The sequence below is a fragment of the Anastrepha ludens genome, chromosome 4 (genome assembly GCF_028408465.1).
Source record: "Anastrepha ludens isolate Willacy chromosome 4, idAnaLude1.1, whole genome shotgun sequence".
Classification (NCBI taxonomy): domain Eukaryota; kingdom Metazoa; phylum Arthropoda; class Insecta; order Diptera; family Tephritidae; genus Anastrepha; species Anastrepha ludens.
Window position 1 is genome coordinate 116,682,508 of NC_071500.1, and position 19,750 is coordinate 116,702,257.

Here is a 19,750-nt window from a genome sequence, read left to right on the forward strand (position 1 = left end):
CTTGTCCAAGTGAGCCATCCCCCTTAGACAGAAACAATCTAATCTAGCCATTATTAAGCAATCGAAAGTGAATATACTATTACACAAAACCTGAGCGACTTTTTCTTGCTGTGTCATAAATTTGCAAATTTTTTGTAAATATTTGTTAAATATATTAAATATAAGCACATATGTATGTTTAATTATCTATATACATAAAAGAAAGTCATGTTAGTCACACTATTTATAACTCGAGAACGGCTGAACCGATTTGGCTGAAAATTGGTGGAGAGTTAGCTTAGAACCAGGAGACGGACATAGGATACTTTTTTCCCCATTCGAACGCGGTTTCGTGAAGTCACTATAAAATGTGGTCTAACAAAAACGCATCTGATATGTAATAACAAAACGCAAATGACAGCTAAACGTAATTTTGTCTATGGTTAAGTAGAAAATTTGATAATATAAATTTTGTCAGAAATATATAATCACAGTAATTTGTATTCTCTTTGAATCATCATTATCAATGCCGCGACCAAGACGATCGAATCTTTCCCGACAAAGCCGTAATGCAAGAAGGATACGAAACATTGCGAATGAAACGACTGAAGAAGCGCAAGGAATTGCCCGTGAAGAGCGCCGCGTTGGTATGGCTCGACTTCGTGCTTCTCAATCACAAGAGCAAAGCGAGGCAGCCCGTGAAACGGCTCGGTTGGTAATGCGAAATCGTCGAGCGAATAACAGAGACGAACTTATCAATAAAATATTCCCAAACATCATTAATAACTATAAAAATAATGAATGGTTGAGTGAGCGAGCAATTTTAGCGGCTAAGAATAAAGATGTAGATGACCTAAACTACATTATTCAAAATGATATCATTGGAACAATGCATTCATTCAAATCCATTGACTGTGTAGCAAATGAATATGAAGCCACCAACTATCCAATTGAATTTTTAAACTCCTTGGATGTGCCTGGCTTACCACCGCACAATTTACGCCTAAAAGTTGGCTCCGTAGTAATCATGCTTCGAAACATAAGCCCACCAAAACTTTGCAACGGTACGCGTTTGGTGGTAAATAAATTGATGAACAATGATAATTTACGCGACGATACTCAAAGGAAAGTTCGAAGGTGAAGAATTTCTCATTCCGAGGATCACGATGATCCCAACCGATCTTCCGTTTGAGTTTAAAAGACTTCAATTTCCGATCCGTCTTGCATTCGCCATGACCATTAACAAACCACAAGGCCAATCCTTGAAAGTTTGTGGTCTGAATCTAGAAAATCAATGTTTCTCACATGGTCAATTATATGTGGCATGTTCACGGGTCGGAAAACCATCTGCGTTGTTTGTTCTTGCACCTGATAATAAAACAAAAAATGTCGTGTTTCACAAGGTGCTTAACTGGAGAGTGAAATCTATTAAAGCTTCATTGAAATACTTGATTAATAAAAAAATTAACTTAATAAAATCAAAAATTTGCTTTTTTATTGCCTCTAGGGCGGAACAAAGTTCGCCGGGTCAGCATATGTATTCAAATTATAAAATTACAAGAAATTTCCATATTCACTCTAGGATTTGGAGATTTTAAGTTTCATTGTTGTATTTAAGTAATAATAAATAAATAATTGCATGAGTAGATTAGAAGACTAGTTAAAGGTTAAATTTGGACCAAGTATAAATCTATATATAAATCTACATATGTATATGTATACATGTATATCATTGGATGCATGGTATAACGTGTTTTCTGAACTTAAATTGGAAAATTCTGATATTTCGGCTTTCGAAACTAGAACTAAAAAAGGTCTGGTTTCGATACGCTCTGCGAACATAGAGCATACAGATTTTCTGCCTTTCGGATACGGAACTCCACATCAAGTTACACATCAGAAATTGGAGGGATAAACCGTCAAGGATTCATGCAGTTGTGTATTATTATTAAGCACAATCCGTGTGCAAGTCTATCAAAAAAAAATAGTATAATTAGAACTCGAACCGGCACTGCAAATTTTTCACCTTCCTGTGATGAATTTTTTTAATTTTTTATGTTGATCAATTTTATTTATTTGCTGTATTCTTTTGCATCCGACCTGCAGAATAAGCACCCGATTTAGGTTGCTCCATTTTGTTTCGCTTAAGATTGAAACCACCAAATCACAAAAAAAAACGAATCCGCTATTAATTCGTATGGATGCGACTTGGTTTTATTTGTGTATCCAGCAGTTTAACGTTTAGCTTAAATTTCGCAAGTACTCGTATGATACTTCCCAGCGGCCCATACACAACAGCCTCTGTTTTTACGTATGTGTGTACATAAATTCAACTTAAGCCGGTTATATCAACTCAAGTAGGATATTTTGTGTTGTTGCTTTCCACGTAATTAGCAAATTTGCTAGTGTTATTCGTTATTCATTAGCAAAATATATTTTTAAGTAGTAAGAGCTACGTGCATACAAACATAGTTTAGCTTTTAATCGATGAAATCGACAAAATATCGACTAGTTTTTTTCACTTATGTAGTAAATAGAAGGCACATATGTAAATAAAAAAATCTCTATATTCGTTGTCGAAAACAACGATAAAGTTATTTATTTGTCAAAATATTATAACAAAAACTACAGAAATAAAAACCTAAAACAATTTTAAATAGAATTATATAATAACAAAGAATTTTACAGAGAAATTTTGTAACGCTTCCTTCCACTCATTCCAGTTCCCCTTTTTATTTTTATTTTTTAATGCGATATGATATATTATATTAAATAATTATTTCAGTGATACTTACAATACCTAAATAAAGTGCAGAAAATAGTAAAAGGAAATAAAGAACAATTGAGGCCCCTTTCCCTTTTTATTCGAAATTTGTTAGTTTTTTTTCACCTCAGATATTCAAGCATTTCAACAAAAAAGAAATTTTTGTTATTCCTGAAATTCATACGCAAATAATTGTTTAACTCTAAAACTATTACGAGGATGCTCAAATTATTTTCTTTGGTTGTCGAAAGTTAATTTAAACATAAAACCTTTTCGAAAAATTAAATCTCATTTCCACTTACTGGTTGACGGGGTCCTTGTAGGCTGGCAGTTCTCCAAACACTTGTTGAAAAGCTGCGTTTAAGCAGGTTTACAGATGTCAGTGATCTATTTAATATCATTTTCTTTACTTGCACGTAATCTTGAGTATAAAGTTCAAAACAAATGTTTTGCTCGCGTTAATTATTAGTCGCAAAAACCGCACAGCCCAACAAATCGAATTCAACTGAGCCAGAGACAGAATCCTAGTTACGAGTAGCTAATCAGTGAAGTGTCTGCACTTTGCGGTCACTGCATTGCCAAGTATTCTATAAGATTGTGTTATGATTTTTGTGATTATTTGGTTCTTTTATTAAACCAAAGGCGCTGTTATCAATAGCAATTACATTCTAAGTTAGAAGCAAACACGCGGGTAAAAAACGAACACACACACACCACACCAAACAGTCTTCTCTCCCATTTCTTTTGTAATCCATGCCAACAGTTTTTAATTTACATATATACGAATACATATGTATGTATAAAATATGTAGTGTTAAGCGCATGTGCTTGTATTCATACGCATTTTTATTGGAATGCCTTATCAATTGGAACCAAAGAGCTCTACACAGCGAATGTTTTTCCAATATTTGTTGATGTCACTCTGATTTTTACGTTTCTCTGACTTTAAATTGTATTTGCAAAAAAGTTCTTTTGTGAACATCAGAAAACAAGTATTTGTACATACATACATGTGTAGTTATATTTACATGTATTTTAATGCATGTGACTGTGGAAGAAACTTGTCAAGAGGGTATGGTCAAAGTATTCTTCATACATACATGCATACATACATTCATGCATATGGATAGTGTATAGTATGTATGGATAGTGTGTAGCACGTATGTATAGTATGTATGTAAATAGTGTTTGGAAAGCAAATAAACAAAATTTTTCTTAACATTTCGAGGCAACTTTTTGAAAGCAATTAATATTTATGCATTACTTCCTGGTAACCGGCGCGTTGCTGCTGTAGAGAAAGTAATTTTAGGAATATCGTTTGAAATTAAATTTGATCATAGAGTTTATAACGGAGGAAGGATGAAGTCTGAACGACCAGTGTTGTCACTTCAAATCACAAATTAGTGGTAGTTTATTAATGAAAACTGTGATAGATCTCAAACAAAGTTTGTAATCGTGAAGCACATTTGCATATTTTATTTATTGTGCGTCAAATTATTATTGCTCGTATTTGGAAATAATAATATAACAAATACTACAATAGAAACAAAAATATAATTATTGAAACAATAGATCTCTTCTATTCGCCACTTCCCCGCTCGTTATCTCTATGATCGATTCACTTGGTGAAAAATTTGCATGCGGAAGCAACAAAGTTATCGAGTAAGACTCCCCGCTAGCGAATATGGTTACACCTCATTAAACTGGAATAACTCACTGCATAAGCAAATGTAATTTGAGGTAGCTCTAATCCAGCACTGCCTAGATTTGCTTACTTGTATACTACATACCAGTTGCTTCATTTGTTTATTTAAGTCACTTGCTAACACTTGGCGAAAAGAAGAGGCCTAATGAAATACGAAATGAAATCCGAATAGGTTAGGAGTCAGTTAGAGGTGCCATACTATAACGTAATAACCTTAGTCGTAGTCTTAACCATAACGATACTATTTACGTGCATATATTAGTTATTATTTTATTATTTTTCTCTATTCAAGTGAACCAATAAATCAAGCACAACATTACAACTGCTGCAAAATACCGTAAAAAATAAATAAATAATTTTCGCGTACACTTTTGTTATGTGTTTTATGTATTTGGCTAAGCTCCTCCTCCTATTCGTGGTGTGCGTCTTGATGCTGTTACCGAATTGGAGCGGCCTACAGTTTTAAACCGACTTCGAAAGGCCCAATGGTTTTTTTATGAGGAGCTTATTCATGGCAGAATACACTCGGAGGTGGGCCATTACCTACCGAGGGGCGACCGATATTAGAAAAAACTTCATTTTGCTGTTTCATGCACGGAGATTCGAATCTACGCACTGTAGTCACGCATCAACCCATACATCTGTCGCCTAACGGCGAAATACCATTAGATGGAATAATATTGTATTTGATGAATGTTTATTTTCGAGCAAAGTTCAGTCTTCACTTGAAACACCAGATATCCTTCTGATATTAGACAAACCTCGTTTGCTTATTAACCATTTTCTTCCATAAAAATGATTGCCTCTAATCAAGTGCTCCGAACTGTATATACATTGCCATTTCTTTGTCCATTTCGAAAGTGCAGAAACTAAAGAAAAGATAACAAAATGAGCAGTGATGAGGGAATTAGTTATTTATTCATTACTACTCGTATAATGGCATTCTATGCCGCAATGCAGCAAATCAACAATCAGCTGGTTATGGTTACGGCAAAAAAACCAAATTCAATTAGTATGCACTCTTACGGTTATGACTACGGCATTATGGTATGTCACCTCTAATCGATTACAGTATGGTCCATTGATTGGTTCGAGCACTATGTCAATAGTGTAAGAACTTTTGTGTTTTTTGACGAAAATTAAATAAATAAATAAAACTAAATAAAAAATATGTATTGTGATTTACATATTTATTGGCACAAACTATCTTTCGAAGTATGCATGCAAGTATTTTCAAAATCACTAATTTTTTCAGTGAAAATTAGATTTTTCACCATTTTAGATTTTAACACGCGAATGAGTCGTTTACGATGCACGTCAAATCTGCATTCCTTAATGCATTCTATTGTACATGCGCTAATAAACGAAATAATTGGCTGGTCAATAGAATTTCGACCGTATGGAATACGTAAAATGCTAAAATCAACTTTTCTCGTAGAGACCCATTCGCCGATTTTGATTTTCCTAGTATGCTTCCAAATTAAACTTGGTTCAAGCACACAATGACATACATATTTACATAACAAATCTTGCTTTCATCTGCAGGTTCGACCATTATATCCCCATTTGTGAGACTTGACTTGCGATTTGCTCATACGTTCGACTTGTCAAAAATCACTTAAATTGACGCCTTTGGTAGCGTCAAGGAAACAACTAAAAATTCTTCCTTCGCTGAAAGTATTGCTTATGAAAGCTACATATGTTCATAAAAAAAAGCTACCTATCATCTTGAGTCTTGCCGCTAAAGTAGGCATCGTCTATCCACCAGGAGATACGACTACAACAACAACAACTGCAAGTGGGCGTCTGCCTTGGAGCAAACAGTTCCTTATACACATATATATAAACATAAATATGTACTTAAAATTTAAATCACACATGGGGAAGGTGCTTCTACACTGTTCATATTATTGTACGAATAAAGACTAACACCACCGCCATTGAAGAGATGCTTTGACGAGATAATGCAAGTGAGGTTATTGGACGTCCGCTACAGCTCAATTACATGAGCGCAAATTCGGTATCGGATGTAAAGAGACCTTCCGCGAAAAACTTTTTTCAAGCCCTGTGATGGGAGGGTGTCACCACAATCCTGATCAAAGCGAAACTCAGCAACACCTCATTCACGCCCACATCCCGATAGAACAAACGGACGCGCCGTCCATCGACCAGAGTAAGCTTCAGTTATTAATTTAACTTGTTGAATTGACAACAGTGGGCAGCAGCGAAGAAAACAACTCCGATCAGTTTGCTCGTTGAAATCCATAAGAAGGGGGATTCTGCAATCAGCGTCAATTGTAAAGTAACTTTATCGTCGAGTATCGCGTATAAGAACCTTATAGCGCATTATGTAAAATAGTGAAGACCATCGTCAACCAGCTGATTGAACCCTGCGAGTGTGGCTTCAGAACTGGCAAAATCACCATTTACTAGATATTAATTTTACGCCAAGTTGGAAAAGACCCGTGATAAAATAATTAACTCCGCCTTCCCTTCAATTTGAAAGCCGCTCTCGGCCGCACGGAAAGGAGTTTCCTATACGCCGCGCTGTCTGAATTCGATAATCACGCAAAATTATGTATTATGATTGTGTAACGTTGAGCAATATCAGCAACTTCAATATCTCACATCACTGTTTCGGGGTTACATTTTTCATCACATACTATATATGGCCAATGCTGTCAGTGATTAGAGACTCGGGCTGGCGTGACCATCATTCGGTAGTTCCCGGAGTCGAAATCTCGGGCATGAAACACCAAACGGTAAAAAAAAAGTTTTTCTAATAGCTGTCGCACCTCGGTAGGCAATGGCAAAGCTCCGAGTGTATTTCCGCCATGATAAAGCCGCGGTTCGGAGGCGACATAAAACTGTTGTTGTTTTATAGCAGCATAAACATTCCCTCTTAATGTACGGGTATGCTGCGGGAGTGACAGTTCTTGTCCGGATATAAATCCGAGTCGTTCCGGGTCTCTGCAGTTGTAGGTTCTGCAGTTGTGGAACGGCATCAACATGCATACCACAAAAAGGGGTGTATGGGCCGCGGTAACCGTTATACCTATTATATGCAAAAACTCCTAAAAATAACGATATTTCAACAAATAAATCAATCGGGAATCTAAAATACACATAATAAATCCTTGTATATTTCTACGATATATCAAGTCTACCAATCGCTTAAGCCATTCGAGAAATTATTGGAAATTATGGTACTCGTAGGCTCAAAAGCAATATTTGTGTATCCAGTTTCCGCAAAAGGTACAGGATGTTTATTAAAATCCGTATTGCGCTGTGCTTGCTCTGTTAATCGACGTTTTGCTGAACTACGCCTCTCATTCAACATCATACGGGACTTTCTGCTCATCGAAATATGTTTCACCTTTATCTCGTCTGCAAGGCAAGCAAAAATAGTAAAATAAGTGTCATAGAGGCAATAAAGTACTTTTTACCTTCGCCCAAAAAGCGCCGTTCAAAATTTCTTGGCAAATCGCTGTAATCGTGCTGTGTTTTATTCCGACTTTCATGCAATTTGTAAATTGTATGTCGACGAACCAGGCTATTATGCTTATCGTTGTTATCATCCCCATTCAAGTCATCTCCGTCCTCTAATGGGGAATCCTCATATTCGTCGTCAAAGCGTTTGGGTCGTTGCAATTGGCGGGCGATATTTACAGCGTTTCCTCCTATTTCCTGTGCTGCGTCTTCGTCCGTTACCTTGAGAAAAATGTAAATTTTATACATCAGGAATTCCTTTTAGAAAATATTTATAAAAATTTGAAATCTCAAAAATTTAAATCATCTCGAGTCGAGCCAAGGAGCACCAGGAGATTTGGTGGCTCCTAAAACACTCAGGCTAAAAAGCCCATTGTATTTAAAGCTCTAGAAAGGGGGTAGGTAGTCAAGGAGGGAAGGAGAAAAGTATCAGAGAAAGATATAGGAAAGAATAGAAAAAGCGATAGAGATAGTTAGTCCTGTAAGAATTTTCCAGATTCTTTGGCAAATCTGTAAATATCCTCCAGTTTTAGAGAACGAATATTACTCATTATCATGACATCGGAGCCCAAAACTCGTAGCCGTGCTCTAGAAAAGGCAGGACACTCACAGAGAAAGTGCTCAGTGCTATCCGCCTCCTCTAAGCATGACAGGCACATTGGGTCCTCAATGATTCCAATGGTGGTCATATGGGGTCACCATGGGTTGTGGCCTGTAATGATACAGATCATCAACCGAACGTTTTTCCTTCTAAGTTTTAGTAGAAAGTTTGACAGTTTTCTGTTCAGACTTGTCACAAAACATTTTGCAGTTCTGCAGCGTTCTAGACCGGACCATCGCTCTTTATGTAGATTGCCTACATAATCGCTGATCCAATTCATGATTCCTGTGGAACTGATTCCGATTATTGGCTCTGGCCCTTGTGGGGGAACCGCTGGTCCACGGTTGGCCAATTCGTCGGCAATTTCGTTTGCTTCAACACCGGGGTGTCCCGGAACCCATATATGTAAGTACAAGCCTGTTTTGTCTTGCAACAGAATTAAGCCTCGTTTTACATTCTCGAACAATCTTTGAGGTTTGCTTCGCGTTCTCCAGGGCCTTCAGTGCAGCCTGACTGTCACTGAAAACTCTAATCTGTTTTCCGTTCCATCTCCTCTCGATTATCCATTCGGCTACTTTCAGGATGGCAAAAACTTCTGTTTGGAAAACAGTTGTCATTTCGCTCATAGCATAGTGATACTTATTACTATCGTTTAAGTACCATCCGGCTCCAGACCCTATTTCATTCCTACAACCATTCGATCAGTCACAAAGGGTGGTTAACTTTCAAGGGCCGATGTTGAATGTGAACTACACCTAAACGTCAACGACACCGTTGGACTTCTTTCTTTGGGGTTATTTGAAGAAAAGGTGTACGTCGATAAGCCAGTAACAATTTAAGAGCTAAAGGATGAGATAATTCGGCACATTTACGGCATAGAACTTCAATTATGTATCAGCGTCATCGAAAATTTGGACCATCGGATACACAACAATTTCTTAAAAAAATTGTTTTTTATTCAAAATCAACACCGGCCCTTGAAACTTAACCATCCTTTACATAAAAATACCAGCCTTATCATACGAAATTAAAGTCTTTAAATAAAATATTTTTAAAAATATAATCGTTGCTCTGAACAGAGCAATAAAGCTAACATGAAATCTTTGTAGGATTTTGTAAAATCTAAAAAATCGTGCTCAAGTATATAAACTACCTTCGGTAATCTTTGACGACAAATCTACCGTACTCCTGTTGAAGCAACTAATTTGTCTTCAGATTTTTTATGTCAAATTACATTCCTGGTATGGGACATTCGCTGGCTTCTCATTTGAAATATCTTCCGTTATTAATTTTGGGCTCTTCATATTTCTACTAAAAACATTCTGAAGACATCTAAAACTTTCTTCCCAAATGAAGTCAGTCGGGCTGTCGGCCCATGTCGTCTTATGATAATTTTTAATAGTCCTTATCGTCAAGTATTTTCAGTAATGAATTTATTTTGTGTCCAAATCAGCATGGATTTGTGACCTGAACACATTCTGTGTCCCTTTTTATTTTATGCCGCACTCACCGGTACAAAAATAAGGTGCCTTATTTTCGCCAAATGTTAGCAAGTGGCGAGTAAAATAGAGCTGCCTAAGTTTGGCCAATATCTATTGGAAAAACAAAACTGTGAGGGCAACTTCGGCTACCACGTCACCATTGAGATTCTGCAGCCGAATTCTTCACGATAATTTCCATCCAATCGGTCGTTATTCAGATAGCAAGGACGCAACATGAACGAAGGCTGTGTTAATTTTTTTTTTCATATACCACAAACGCAACCTTCAGACGGCAACGAAATTGTGTTGATTTCATCGTATATCACTAACACATTCTTAGTATTTTCGTAAACAAACCGAGTCGTTACCCGGACTAGGCCCATCCGCTGATTCTGTCAAATTCGCTGAGAGCAGACTAACGGTCTGATATTGGCCACACCATTAAAAACCTTATCACCATGAATTATTCCAGTTTTATAAGATATAAAAATACTCGTTAACTGCGAATCTTGCTCTGCGATAAATCGCGCTACCATATGTAACATACGTATGCTATCAAAAACCCTACCGTTTTGTTTCACCGCTAAAGTAATCTGGATTGCTATATTACAATACTGAAACTTGTACTTTTCAATCAACATGGGGAATCGAAAATGATTGGTCCCATTACCATAATCGATACTAGACAAGGACAAGGATTGACATGCGATTGATGTACTCGGATCAAAGTTTTCAAGAATATAAAGAATATATGTAAAAATGTTTTAAATAATTCTATGGCAAAGAGTTAACGTAGCAATATGACACAAAACACTTTGGTATTTTCTGCCTTTATTTATCTTCTTTGTGTAGATTCATCCAACTAAACGTACACTAGGTTAACAATACAGACAAAACATTTTAAGAGTCGTCATAAAAATTACTATGGTGGAAATTCTGCAATAACTTTATTAGCACGTATGTAGGTAGTTACGTACATGAACGAATGTAGTACAGTATTTCTCGGATATAAGCGCCGTCTAAAATGTACGAGATTCAATGCTTATAAGCGGAAGTGCTTATATGAAAATCCCGGTTATAAGTACTGACTGTGCATACAGTCTGTCTAATGGAAGCGTGACCGCCATAACATAAAAACTATTTGACCAATTCGATTCTAACAAAATGAATTCTATGGGCTGTAATTTTTATTAAACGCAATATATTCCACAAAATCTATAGTCTATAGTCACCACCATTATATACAAGCAAGTCTTTTTTAATGTGTGATAATGAGACAAGCAGAATTTGGGGTCTTCTGTACGTAAGCGTCCTCGAAGCGAGTCTTTGGAAACATAAACACCACTTTTCCTTAAAACTGCTTCATTTCACGTACCAATTAGTTCGGCTTTCTTTCTGATCTTACTTTGGAGAGGTATTTTTTTGAGCCTCGTCCGGGGAAGTCGTCAAAGTTTTTAACTACAGTATTCCATTGCACCCATTTACTTATGAACGTCTTCGACTTCTTCAAATATTTTGCTGCAGATACTCGTGACACTTTTGGATTATCTTTTTTGAAGTCGTTTTCCATACTCAGAACTCATTTTACAATATAAAAACCACGTATGCTTTCTACATTTCTCACAAATCTAACAAATTGCACAACGCGTATTTGCGAAAATTATACGCCTATTTAGCCGGATTTTCCTTTTTTTTTAACAGACTTCTAAGTTTGAATTTTGCCGGTCACGCTTCCATTAGACAGACTGTATATTCAAATCCTCGGTTTGAAATCCGGTGTATCTAATTGAACGATAGGAACGCCTTATTCTATTAAATTACAATAAATAAATTTTCTTTTAAGCAAGAACAAATAGAGACTTAATTTACTTAAAATAAATATATGTATGTGCAGGAAATTTAAAGTGTACAAATATCAATAAACAGTTACATCGAACTTTGCTTCATTCCTTTACACTATGTGCCAATTCGTTAGTTTATAAAGGGTGATTTTTTAAGAGCTATAGGGAAGTTTTTTAAAAAAACATAAGTAAAATTCAGAAAAATGCATGAAATTTTTATTTAAATTGTTAGTACAGTCCATATAATTTAATGCTTGAAGATTATTTCATGCAAATGTTGACCGCGACTGCGCTTCAAATGGTCCATCCGCTTAGTCCAATTTTGGCATACTCTTTTCAATGTTTCAGCCTCACATTTAAATGATTTAATGTTGTCTTCCAATGCGTTAATTGAAGCAGGCTTGTCTGATTAGACATGAGCTTTAACATAGCCCCACAAAAAATAATCTAAAGGCGTTATATCGCACGAACTGGGTGGCCAATTGACAGGTCCCGAACGTGAAATAAAATGTTCACCGAACTCGCCTCTCAACAAGTCTATTGTTACGCGTGCTGTGTGGCATGTGGCACCATCTTGCTGAAACCACACGTCATGCAAGTCAAGCTCTTGCATTTTGGGCAAAAAAAAGTAGGATATCATTTCACGGTAGCGCTCACCATTCACGGTTACTTTACGATTCGCACCATCTTTGAAGAAGTACGCTCCAATGATACCTCCAACCCATAAACCGCACCAAACTGTGACCTTTTCTGGATACATTGGTAGCTCTTGAAATTCTTCTGGCTGATCTTCACTCCGAAATCGTCAATTCTGCTTATTTACGTACCCACTGATCCAAAAATGAGCTTCGTCGCTGAACACAGTTTTTCAGTTTGAGAGAACCTATTTATGCAGAATAATGTACATCCATACGTGCGTATATATATGTACTTTGATCTTTTCTTTTCATTGAATATTATTTAATATTTTTTCTTCGGGTTAATGACCACATATATAGGTATATTATAGAAAATGTTGAGGTAGGGTTTAGTTATAGTTAGTTAATGTACACCCACAAAATATTGTTAGTGCACCATTGTTTTAAATATACTTATTTAGTTTTTAATATTGTATGAGTTGTTATGCTCTGATAGTGTTAATAAATTTTAAATGAAAATGATACACTAGATTTTGCATAATTTGGTCGGATTTCGGAGGAAGTGTAGATGATCTGATGGGGCCTTATTTACATCTACAAAGCCAAGGTAGGGTGGGTATAGAGCAGCCACACGGCATACACATGCGCTGCCAGGCTTAAGGATTCCTAGGCCTTTTAAGACTCTAGGTGGAAGTTATGTATGTTGGCAGTTTTTAATTTTCACATAACATACTTTAAACTAGGGGTGTGCGAATATTCGAAATTTCGAACTATTCGAAGCGAATCGAACCGAATTATTCGATCCGAGATTCGACTCAAATATTCGAATGGTTCGAACTATTCGAATGGTTTGAACTATTCGAATAGTTCGAACTATTCGAATAATTCGAATAGTTTAAATAATTCAGATAATTCGAATATTTAACTGAGTGCATGCTTTTTTTTTTTTTTAAACGATTTTTCTGAAGATTTCAGGTCTAATAAAAGCAAAATTAACATGGCTTAAAGTTCATTGTTTAATCTTCGGTTAGGATACCATTATTTTTATAGAATTAGTAGTTTTAAATAACTTGATATAGGTTTTTAAATGATATCGATTCTTCTAATCGTACGTATCGATCGACACATGAAATGATTTCTATCTTAGATGAATGGTTAATCACTAATCTCTTATGCATATTACAATTCTCCACTACAGTATTGTTCTTAAACCTGTTTTCTAATTTTAATGAGTGTACATTCAAGTTTATACTTGGAAGCTAATATACATATATCTGCTTAGGAAAGGAAAAAATAATACTAAAGTTCATGAATAAAATACCATTAATTTCATATCAAAAAAATGCCGAATGCAATTGGCTTTTCCAAACATATAGTATTATTTTACATGACAAGTGTATCTACAGCCACTATCAATGAACTATTTGGTGGTTGATGGCAACTATACTTGGAGTCCTAACTTTGTCCCGGACTCCAAGGACTAGAATTATCAAGTCTGTGAATAGTATCCACAGCTACTGATCATGTATTACTTTAGTGAATATGTGTAAAAATATATTTGTTGATAAAATATTTAAATATATTTGTTGATAGAATTACTATAATAGAATAACCTGTTTAGGATTTTATTTCTTCGGATAATTGAAATCGCTCGAAATATTCGAATATTTCAAACTATTCGGAAATTCCGAACTATTCGAATATTTCGAACTATTCGATATTCGACTCGAATATCGAATCGAATGGGATTCGCACACCCCTACTTTAAACACATACCATAATTCCAAATGTCGTCGTAGTCGTAGTCCTTTTGGTGGCTAGTGTTGGACAAAGGTCTAGAATGTGTTGGGTTGAGAGATGCCCTCCACAAAACTGACAAGTCCGGGAAGGAGAGCCGATATGAAGAAGTTCCTGTGTTAGTTTAGTACGACCGAGTCTCAGACGTATGAAAGTTGTGATTTGGTGTTTGAACAGGCAAGTTGGGAATAAGGATTTTTTACAGTCGGGGTTTATAAGGGTGTAGGGTTGATTAAATGAAAACCATTCAACCTTTTTCAAGTGGGAAGAATAGAGGTTGATAGTTTTAAGATTTGTTACAGTCGGGGTCTATAAGGGTGTAGGGATGATTAAATTAAAACCATTCAACCTTTTTCAAGTGATAACAATAGAGGTAGATAGTTTTAAGGATGTCATGCGAGGAGAATGTGTGGAATATGTATTTTTGGCTGCTGCATCAGCTTTTACTTTTTGAGGGATGCCTATGTGTCTAGGTATCCATAGAATCTTTATTTTGTTAGGATATTTTATTAATTTATCCCTGATTCGACAAATCATCTGATTACCACTAAAGATATTTTTTAACGCTAGACAGATTGACAAGCTGTCTTTACATATTAGGAATATTCCCTTATTATTTGTTACATACTGTAACGCTTGGAGGATAACCAATCCCTTGTCAGAAAAAATTGAGCTATTCGGAGTCAACCAACCATTGGATATTAGGCTTCCATCATTCTCTACCACAGCAAAAGTTGTACTATGGTTAATGGGTAAATGGGTAGACAGAAATCGATTTTAGATAATACGAGGGATCGAGTAATGTTGATAAGTGCGTTTTGATGTATACGAAGGTGTTTTGATGCCAAATATTTAATAATGTTCAGCCTAGTGAAAAGGTTAGCTTTTAGTGTCGAACAGTGGGGTTTGAAAATTACAGCAAGTATTTTCAGCTTAGCTACGTTCTCTATTCACGAATTGTTTACGCTAAGGTTTATACATTGACAATTATGCTTTCGGCATATATGTATGTAGTACCTTGCATTTGCTATAGATCAGTGTAGTCCCTGAGTATTGCCCGAAGGCATTGATATCGTTTAGCAAGTTAATGAAATTGCTTTCGACTGTTGAAGGACCTTTTGACTTAGTATAAAAATAGCATCATCCGCATAAATAGGGAAGTTAATTGATTTGAATTTGCTTGCCATTTTGTTTAGCTTTTCAAAGGCAATTTAAAAGACTACTACCGATAGTGGTTGTCCTTATGGAATTCCACTTTCAAGGGAAAAGGGTTTCTACCCCGCCATTAACTTTCTTGAAGTTTACGTCCGATTAAAAAAAATGTATAATATTATATACCTTTAATCCTATACACCACCTGGACAATAAAATGTTGAAGAGGGAGTAGACAGTCAAGAACGCCATGTTTTTTTTTAAAGGCTACTTAGTTAAGGCTAACAAGGGTGTTTTTAGAGATAAACCACATTCGAAGTTGTGTTAGCATTTTTTCAAATCGGTCTATAGCTATGGGGGTTTATTTGGTTTCGGAATCGGAAGGACAGAAGCGGATAGCCAGGAATGGGGATAGATGCCATCATTAAGTATTTTATTGGATTTATAAGGATAGTAAGCCGTTCTTAACAGATTTTGGAGATTCCGTAACATAGGGTAGGATATACGATCCCTACCAGGCGTTTCCCCTTTAGCATGCTGAAGAGCAAACTCAAGTTCGACGTAGGAGAATTTGGTTTGCAAACAAGTTGCATCCCTTGAGACATTTAATGGTTGGGAAGCTGGAGTTTTCTGCATGCTTAGACCAAGTATTACCAAAAGCGTTGGCTATTGCTGATGCCGCTGTGAGGGCGCAGTTTGGTTGTTGAATAAATTTTAAGGGTGATGAGGGGAGCCTTGATCTAGGCCCAAATTTTCTTTGGTGTAGAGGATGGTTTGATATCGGAAGTGAAGTTGGCGATTCCCTTCCTATTGGCTTCTTTTACGGACTTTTTGAAATGAGCATTAGCTTTTTTATAGGCCACGAGTAGAACTAAAAATGGAGCTAATTTATAGGAATGCCAAAGTCTTTGTTTGTTAACCCTTAGGGCGTGCAAATTACTGTTCCACCATGGTGAATAGTTTCTTATCGGAGTAGTGTTACTTTGAGGAATAGCAATATTTGCAGCTGATCTGATGACTTTGGTAATACTAGCTGTGAGTTTAGGAATATTAGTAGTGCTCCAGCACTTGAAATTTTCCTCGCATAAAGATTGATACCGATCCCAATTAGCGGCATCAGTATTAAATTTTGGTGATTTTATTAATTTGCTAGGAAGTAGGTTAGAACAAACTTCAGTGAGTAACGGGAAGTGATCACTACCATGCAAGTCATCAATCCTTTTCCAATTACATTTGGGAGTTAGTTGGGAAAAAACAAGAGTTAGGTCGATATGGGTAAAGGTATTATGGGAGGAGAAATGGGTAGGTGAGCCGTCATTGAGGATGGTTAAAATTTTGGGCATGATAATGTTTTCAATTATTGTACCACGAGCGTTAGATTTATTAGATCCCCACAATGGGCTCCAAGCATTAAAGTCCCCCATAAGGATCGAGGCTCCATGTGAAGTATGGAAAAAATATCAGCTTCAATAAAGTTTTGTGTTGGCGGAATGTAGGCGCTGATGAGTGTAATAGAGGGGAGGGTACGTTAATTTCAATTGCAATTGATTCGATCGTGTTAGATTGTGTTATAAACTTGTGAGGAATAGTACATTTAACAAGAATGGCTGTGCCTTCTTTGGAACTACTGTTATGGGGATAGTTAGTAAAGCTACCGATAAGAGACTTATCAACTATATAATTTTTTAAATTTATAGGAATCTTAGTTTCTTGCAGACATATTGTATTATTTGGGGATGAATGTCCCGGATAATTAAGTCTATATCATTATAATTATTTATATATCCTCTGACATTCCACTGAACAACTTTAAGCATAATACTAAATAATAATTATTAATATTATATTAACAGATAAGTATATTATATATGTTTATATACATATATATATAAATTGTAGACATGTGTAAAATATTTGACTTGGCTAAATTTCTATGTTTCTACATATGTGATTAGTAGTCACTAGTAAAATATAATAGATTTACTTGTTGTTTTCCATAACATTGGATGTTATGTAATCTTCTAATGCTGCTGATGTAGACGAGTGGGTTAAATCATTTACATTTTTGGTTAGAGGTATGTATATTATTTGTCGAATGAAAATTTAAGTTGATTGTTGTGCAGCTTCCAAATCTATCCTATTTCTGTGTTCAGAAGGTGGGATATTTGCAATACTAAAAGCGGCTGAATCATTTACAAAGTGGACCGACAGAAGAGCTTAAATATGAGAGAGATCATCAGGTGTTGTTGGTTCTACTGTGTCAATTGGTTGTGGTTGATTGAAGTTGGTGGATGAAAAACTAGTTTTTGTGACTGCTGATTTGGCGATCGGTCATGTTGATGATTGAGCTGTAGTTAGTGCTACTATTTTGCGTTACTTTTGATATGTGCCCTAATTTTTGGCCATTTTTGCATATCATGGGATTCGGATAGAAGGGGCGTACTTTAGGGGTGATCCAAGCGATGTCAATCTTGTTCGGGAGGAAGTAGTTGTCGAAGGAAGTTAAGATAACTTCTGTGGGTTTACAGACTCCTTCGACAAAGCGTTGAAATTTATAAACATTTGTTACGCCAAATTCTTTTAAGACATCATAATTTCATACAGTGCCCTTAACGAAGTTGAGGTAATCATGATGATTGAACACAGACCAGGGAGTAAGCGAGCGTCAATAAACTTTTTTGCATATTCACGATTTTTCACCAGGACTACTAAGCTGCCGTCGGATTGTTGTGAAATTGAACTAATTTGTTTACATATGGAAAGAAGCGATTTATGTATGAATAATCAGCGAACGATTTATTTGAATGTTTTGGTTTTATTCCAACGAATTTTGGGTCGTCTTTTTTTGTCACTGGGAGCTCCGGAAACTCTTCTCTAATGTTTATAGTTATTTTACGTTTAGAACGGGTGGTTGGGGATATCACTTTTAAATATGAAAAACACGCAGTTAAAAAATTATATTTCAAATTATTTTTGGAATAAAAAGAAAATTTGGTTGAAAATTCTATGTTTTAAGCAGGAATTCTAAAACTAGACTAAGCATAAATTTATTTGAAGGGATAAGTACAAAAATAAATTTCAGTGTTCTAAGCGAGAAGCTGACCAGTTTTTCGGTACTTGTAAGCGTGAAATGCTTAAATAGGTAAATTTTCGTACTTTTTTTAGTGCTTATAAGCGAGGAAGACTGTACATATATATGTAGTTATTCACACAAACATATGTATGTATGAATATGTTGTAAAAATGTTTGAACTTACTGTGCTCGGCGCTCGAAACCAATTTAATTGAGTTGTGGCTAATAGCTGCGATATAGTTGCAAAACGATGGAAAAACATTGCGATGAACTGTATAATTAAAATCAAGCCAAAAAATACAACGAAGCATAAACCGATTGGATCCAGCTCTTTATGACGTCGATATATGTAAATCTGGGAATTTGTGTCATCGTATGTTATGTAATCAATCGGATCGATTGGCCATTCAAGATGCAAATAATCTTTTTTCAGTTGAAGTAAGAAAACAATCAACACAAACAGGGAATTAATCATTATAAAAGCAAATGCGAACATGTTACGCAATTCTCGCAGGCTTTCAGCAATTTCCGCTTTCTTTTCCTTTGTATGAAACATTGGGCGCAAGTAAAGTTTAATCAAATCCTTCCAGAAGCGCTTTTCTTTAAGTGATATCTCGCCCAATTCTGAATCGACTAATAATGGGTCGTTTACCCAACCGGGCAAATACTCCCGACTAGCGTCTTCAATATCACCAGGCACTACACCAATGTCGTCATCCTTTTAATAGTTATCTTTCTATATATTTACAACTTAATATATTTAATAAAATCGTTACCTTTCTTACAGCCACTTCCCTTGTACCCCATGACACATCATTCATATTAAAAACAGAATAAATAAGAAGCAGCATGTACATGGAGGGGATAGTGATGTAATAAATAAATCCACATATCAACGCACCGACTTCTTGGGGATGGACAACGCCTAATAAAAAGACCCATACAATTAATACGATTCAATTAAATTTAAAGAAACCTTTGTTACCCGCAATAAAAATTTGCATAAACACCAAAAGAAAGAATAACGATGCCGGTGCCAAAGGTCCATCCTCTATCATTTGTACGATTATACCAATCAAAACTGCCATCATTACCAGGCAGTACATTGAACTTATTACAAATGCTATTAAAAGCTGAAATTTTATGTTTAACGATCTTTTAATCTAATAAAGAACTATTCAAAATAATTTACATACTACACATGCGAGGATATGCTGTTCTAAATCTCAT

General features: G+C 35.8%; 2 protein-coding genes across 2 annotated transcripts in view; both read right to left on the reverse strand.

Moving 5' to 3' along the window:
- The window catches only part of LOC128860787 (delta-1-pyrroline-5-carboxylate synthase), a 52,241-nt gene extending 48,924 nt beyond the window's left edge, over positions 1-3,317 (reverse strand). The window contains exon 1 of the mRNA XM_054098532.1: positions 3,046-3,317. Coding sequence (XP_053954507.1) covers positions 3,046-3,144 — 99 coding nt within the window. The 5' untranslated portion in view covers positions 3,145-3,317. The remainder of the gene's footprint in view (positions 1-3,045) is intronic.
- Positions 3,318-7,575: 4,258 nt separating this feature from the next.
- The window catches only part of LOC128860788 (chitin synthase chs-2), a 42,618-nt gene continuing 30,443 nt past the window's right edge, over positions 7,576-19,750 (reverse strand). The window contains exons 10-14 of the mRNA XM_054098533.1: positions 19,506-19,653; positions 19,297-19,445; positions 18,705-19,238; positions 7,895-8,159; positions 7,576-7,835 (exon numbers count right to left, since the gene is read on the reverse strand). Of these exons, the coding sequence (XP_053954508.1) occupies positions 7,612-7,835; positions 7,895-8,159; positions 18,705-19,238; positions 19,297-19,445; positions 19,506-19,653 (1,320 nt within the window). The 3' untranslated portion in view covers positions 7,576-7,611. The remainder of the gene's footprint in view (positions 7,836-7,894; positions 8,160-18,704; positions 19,239-19,296; positions 19,446-19,505; positions 19,654-19,750) is intronic.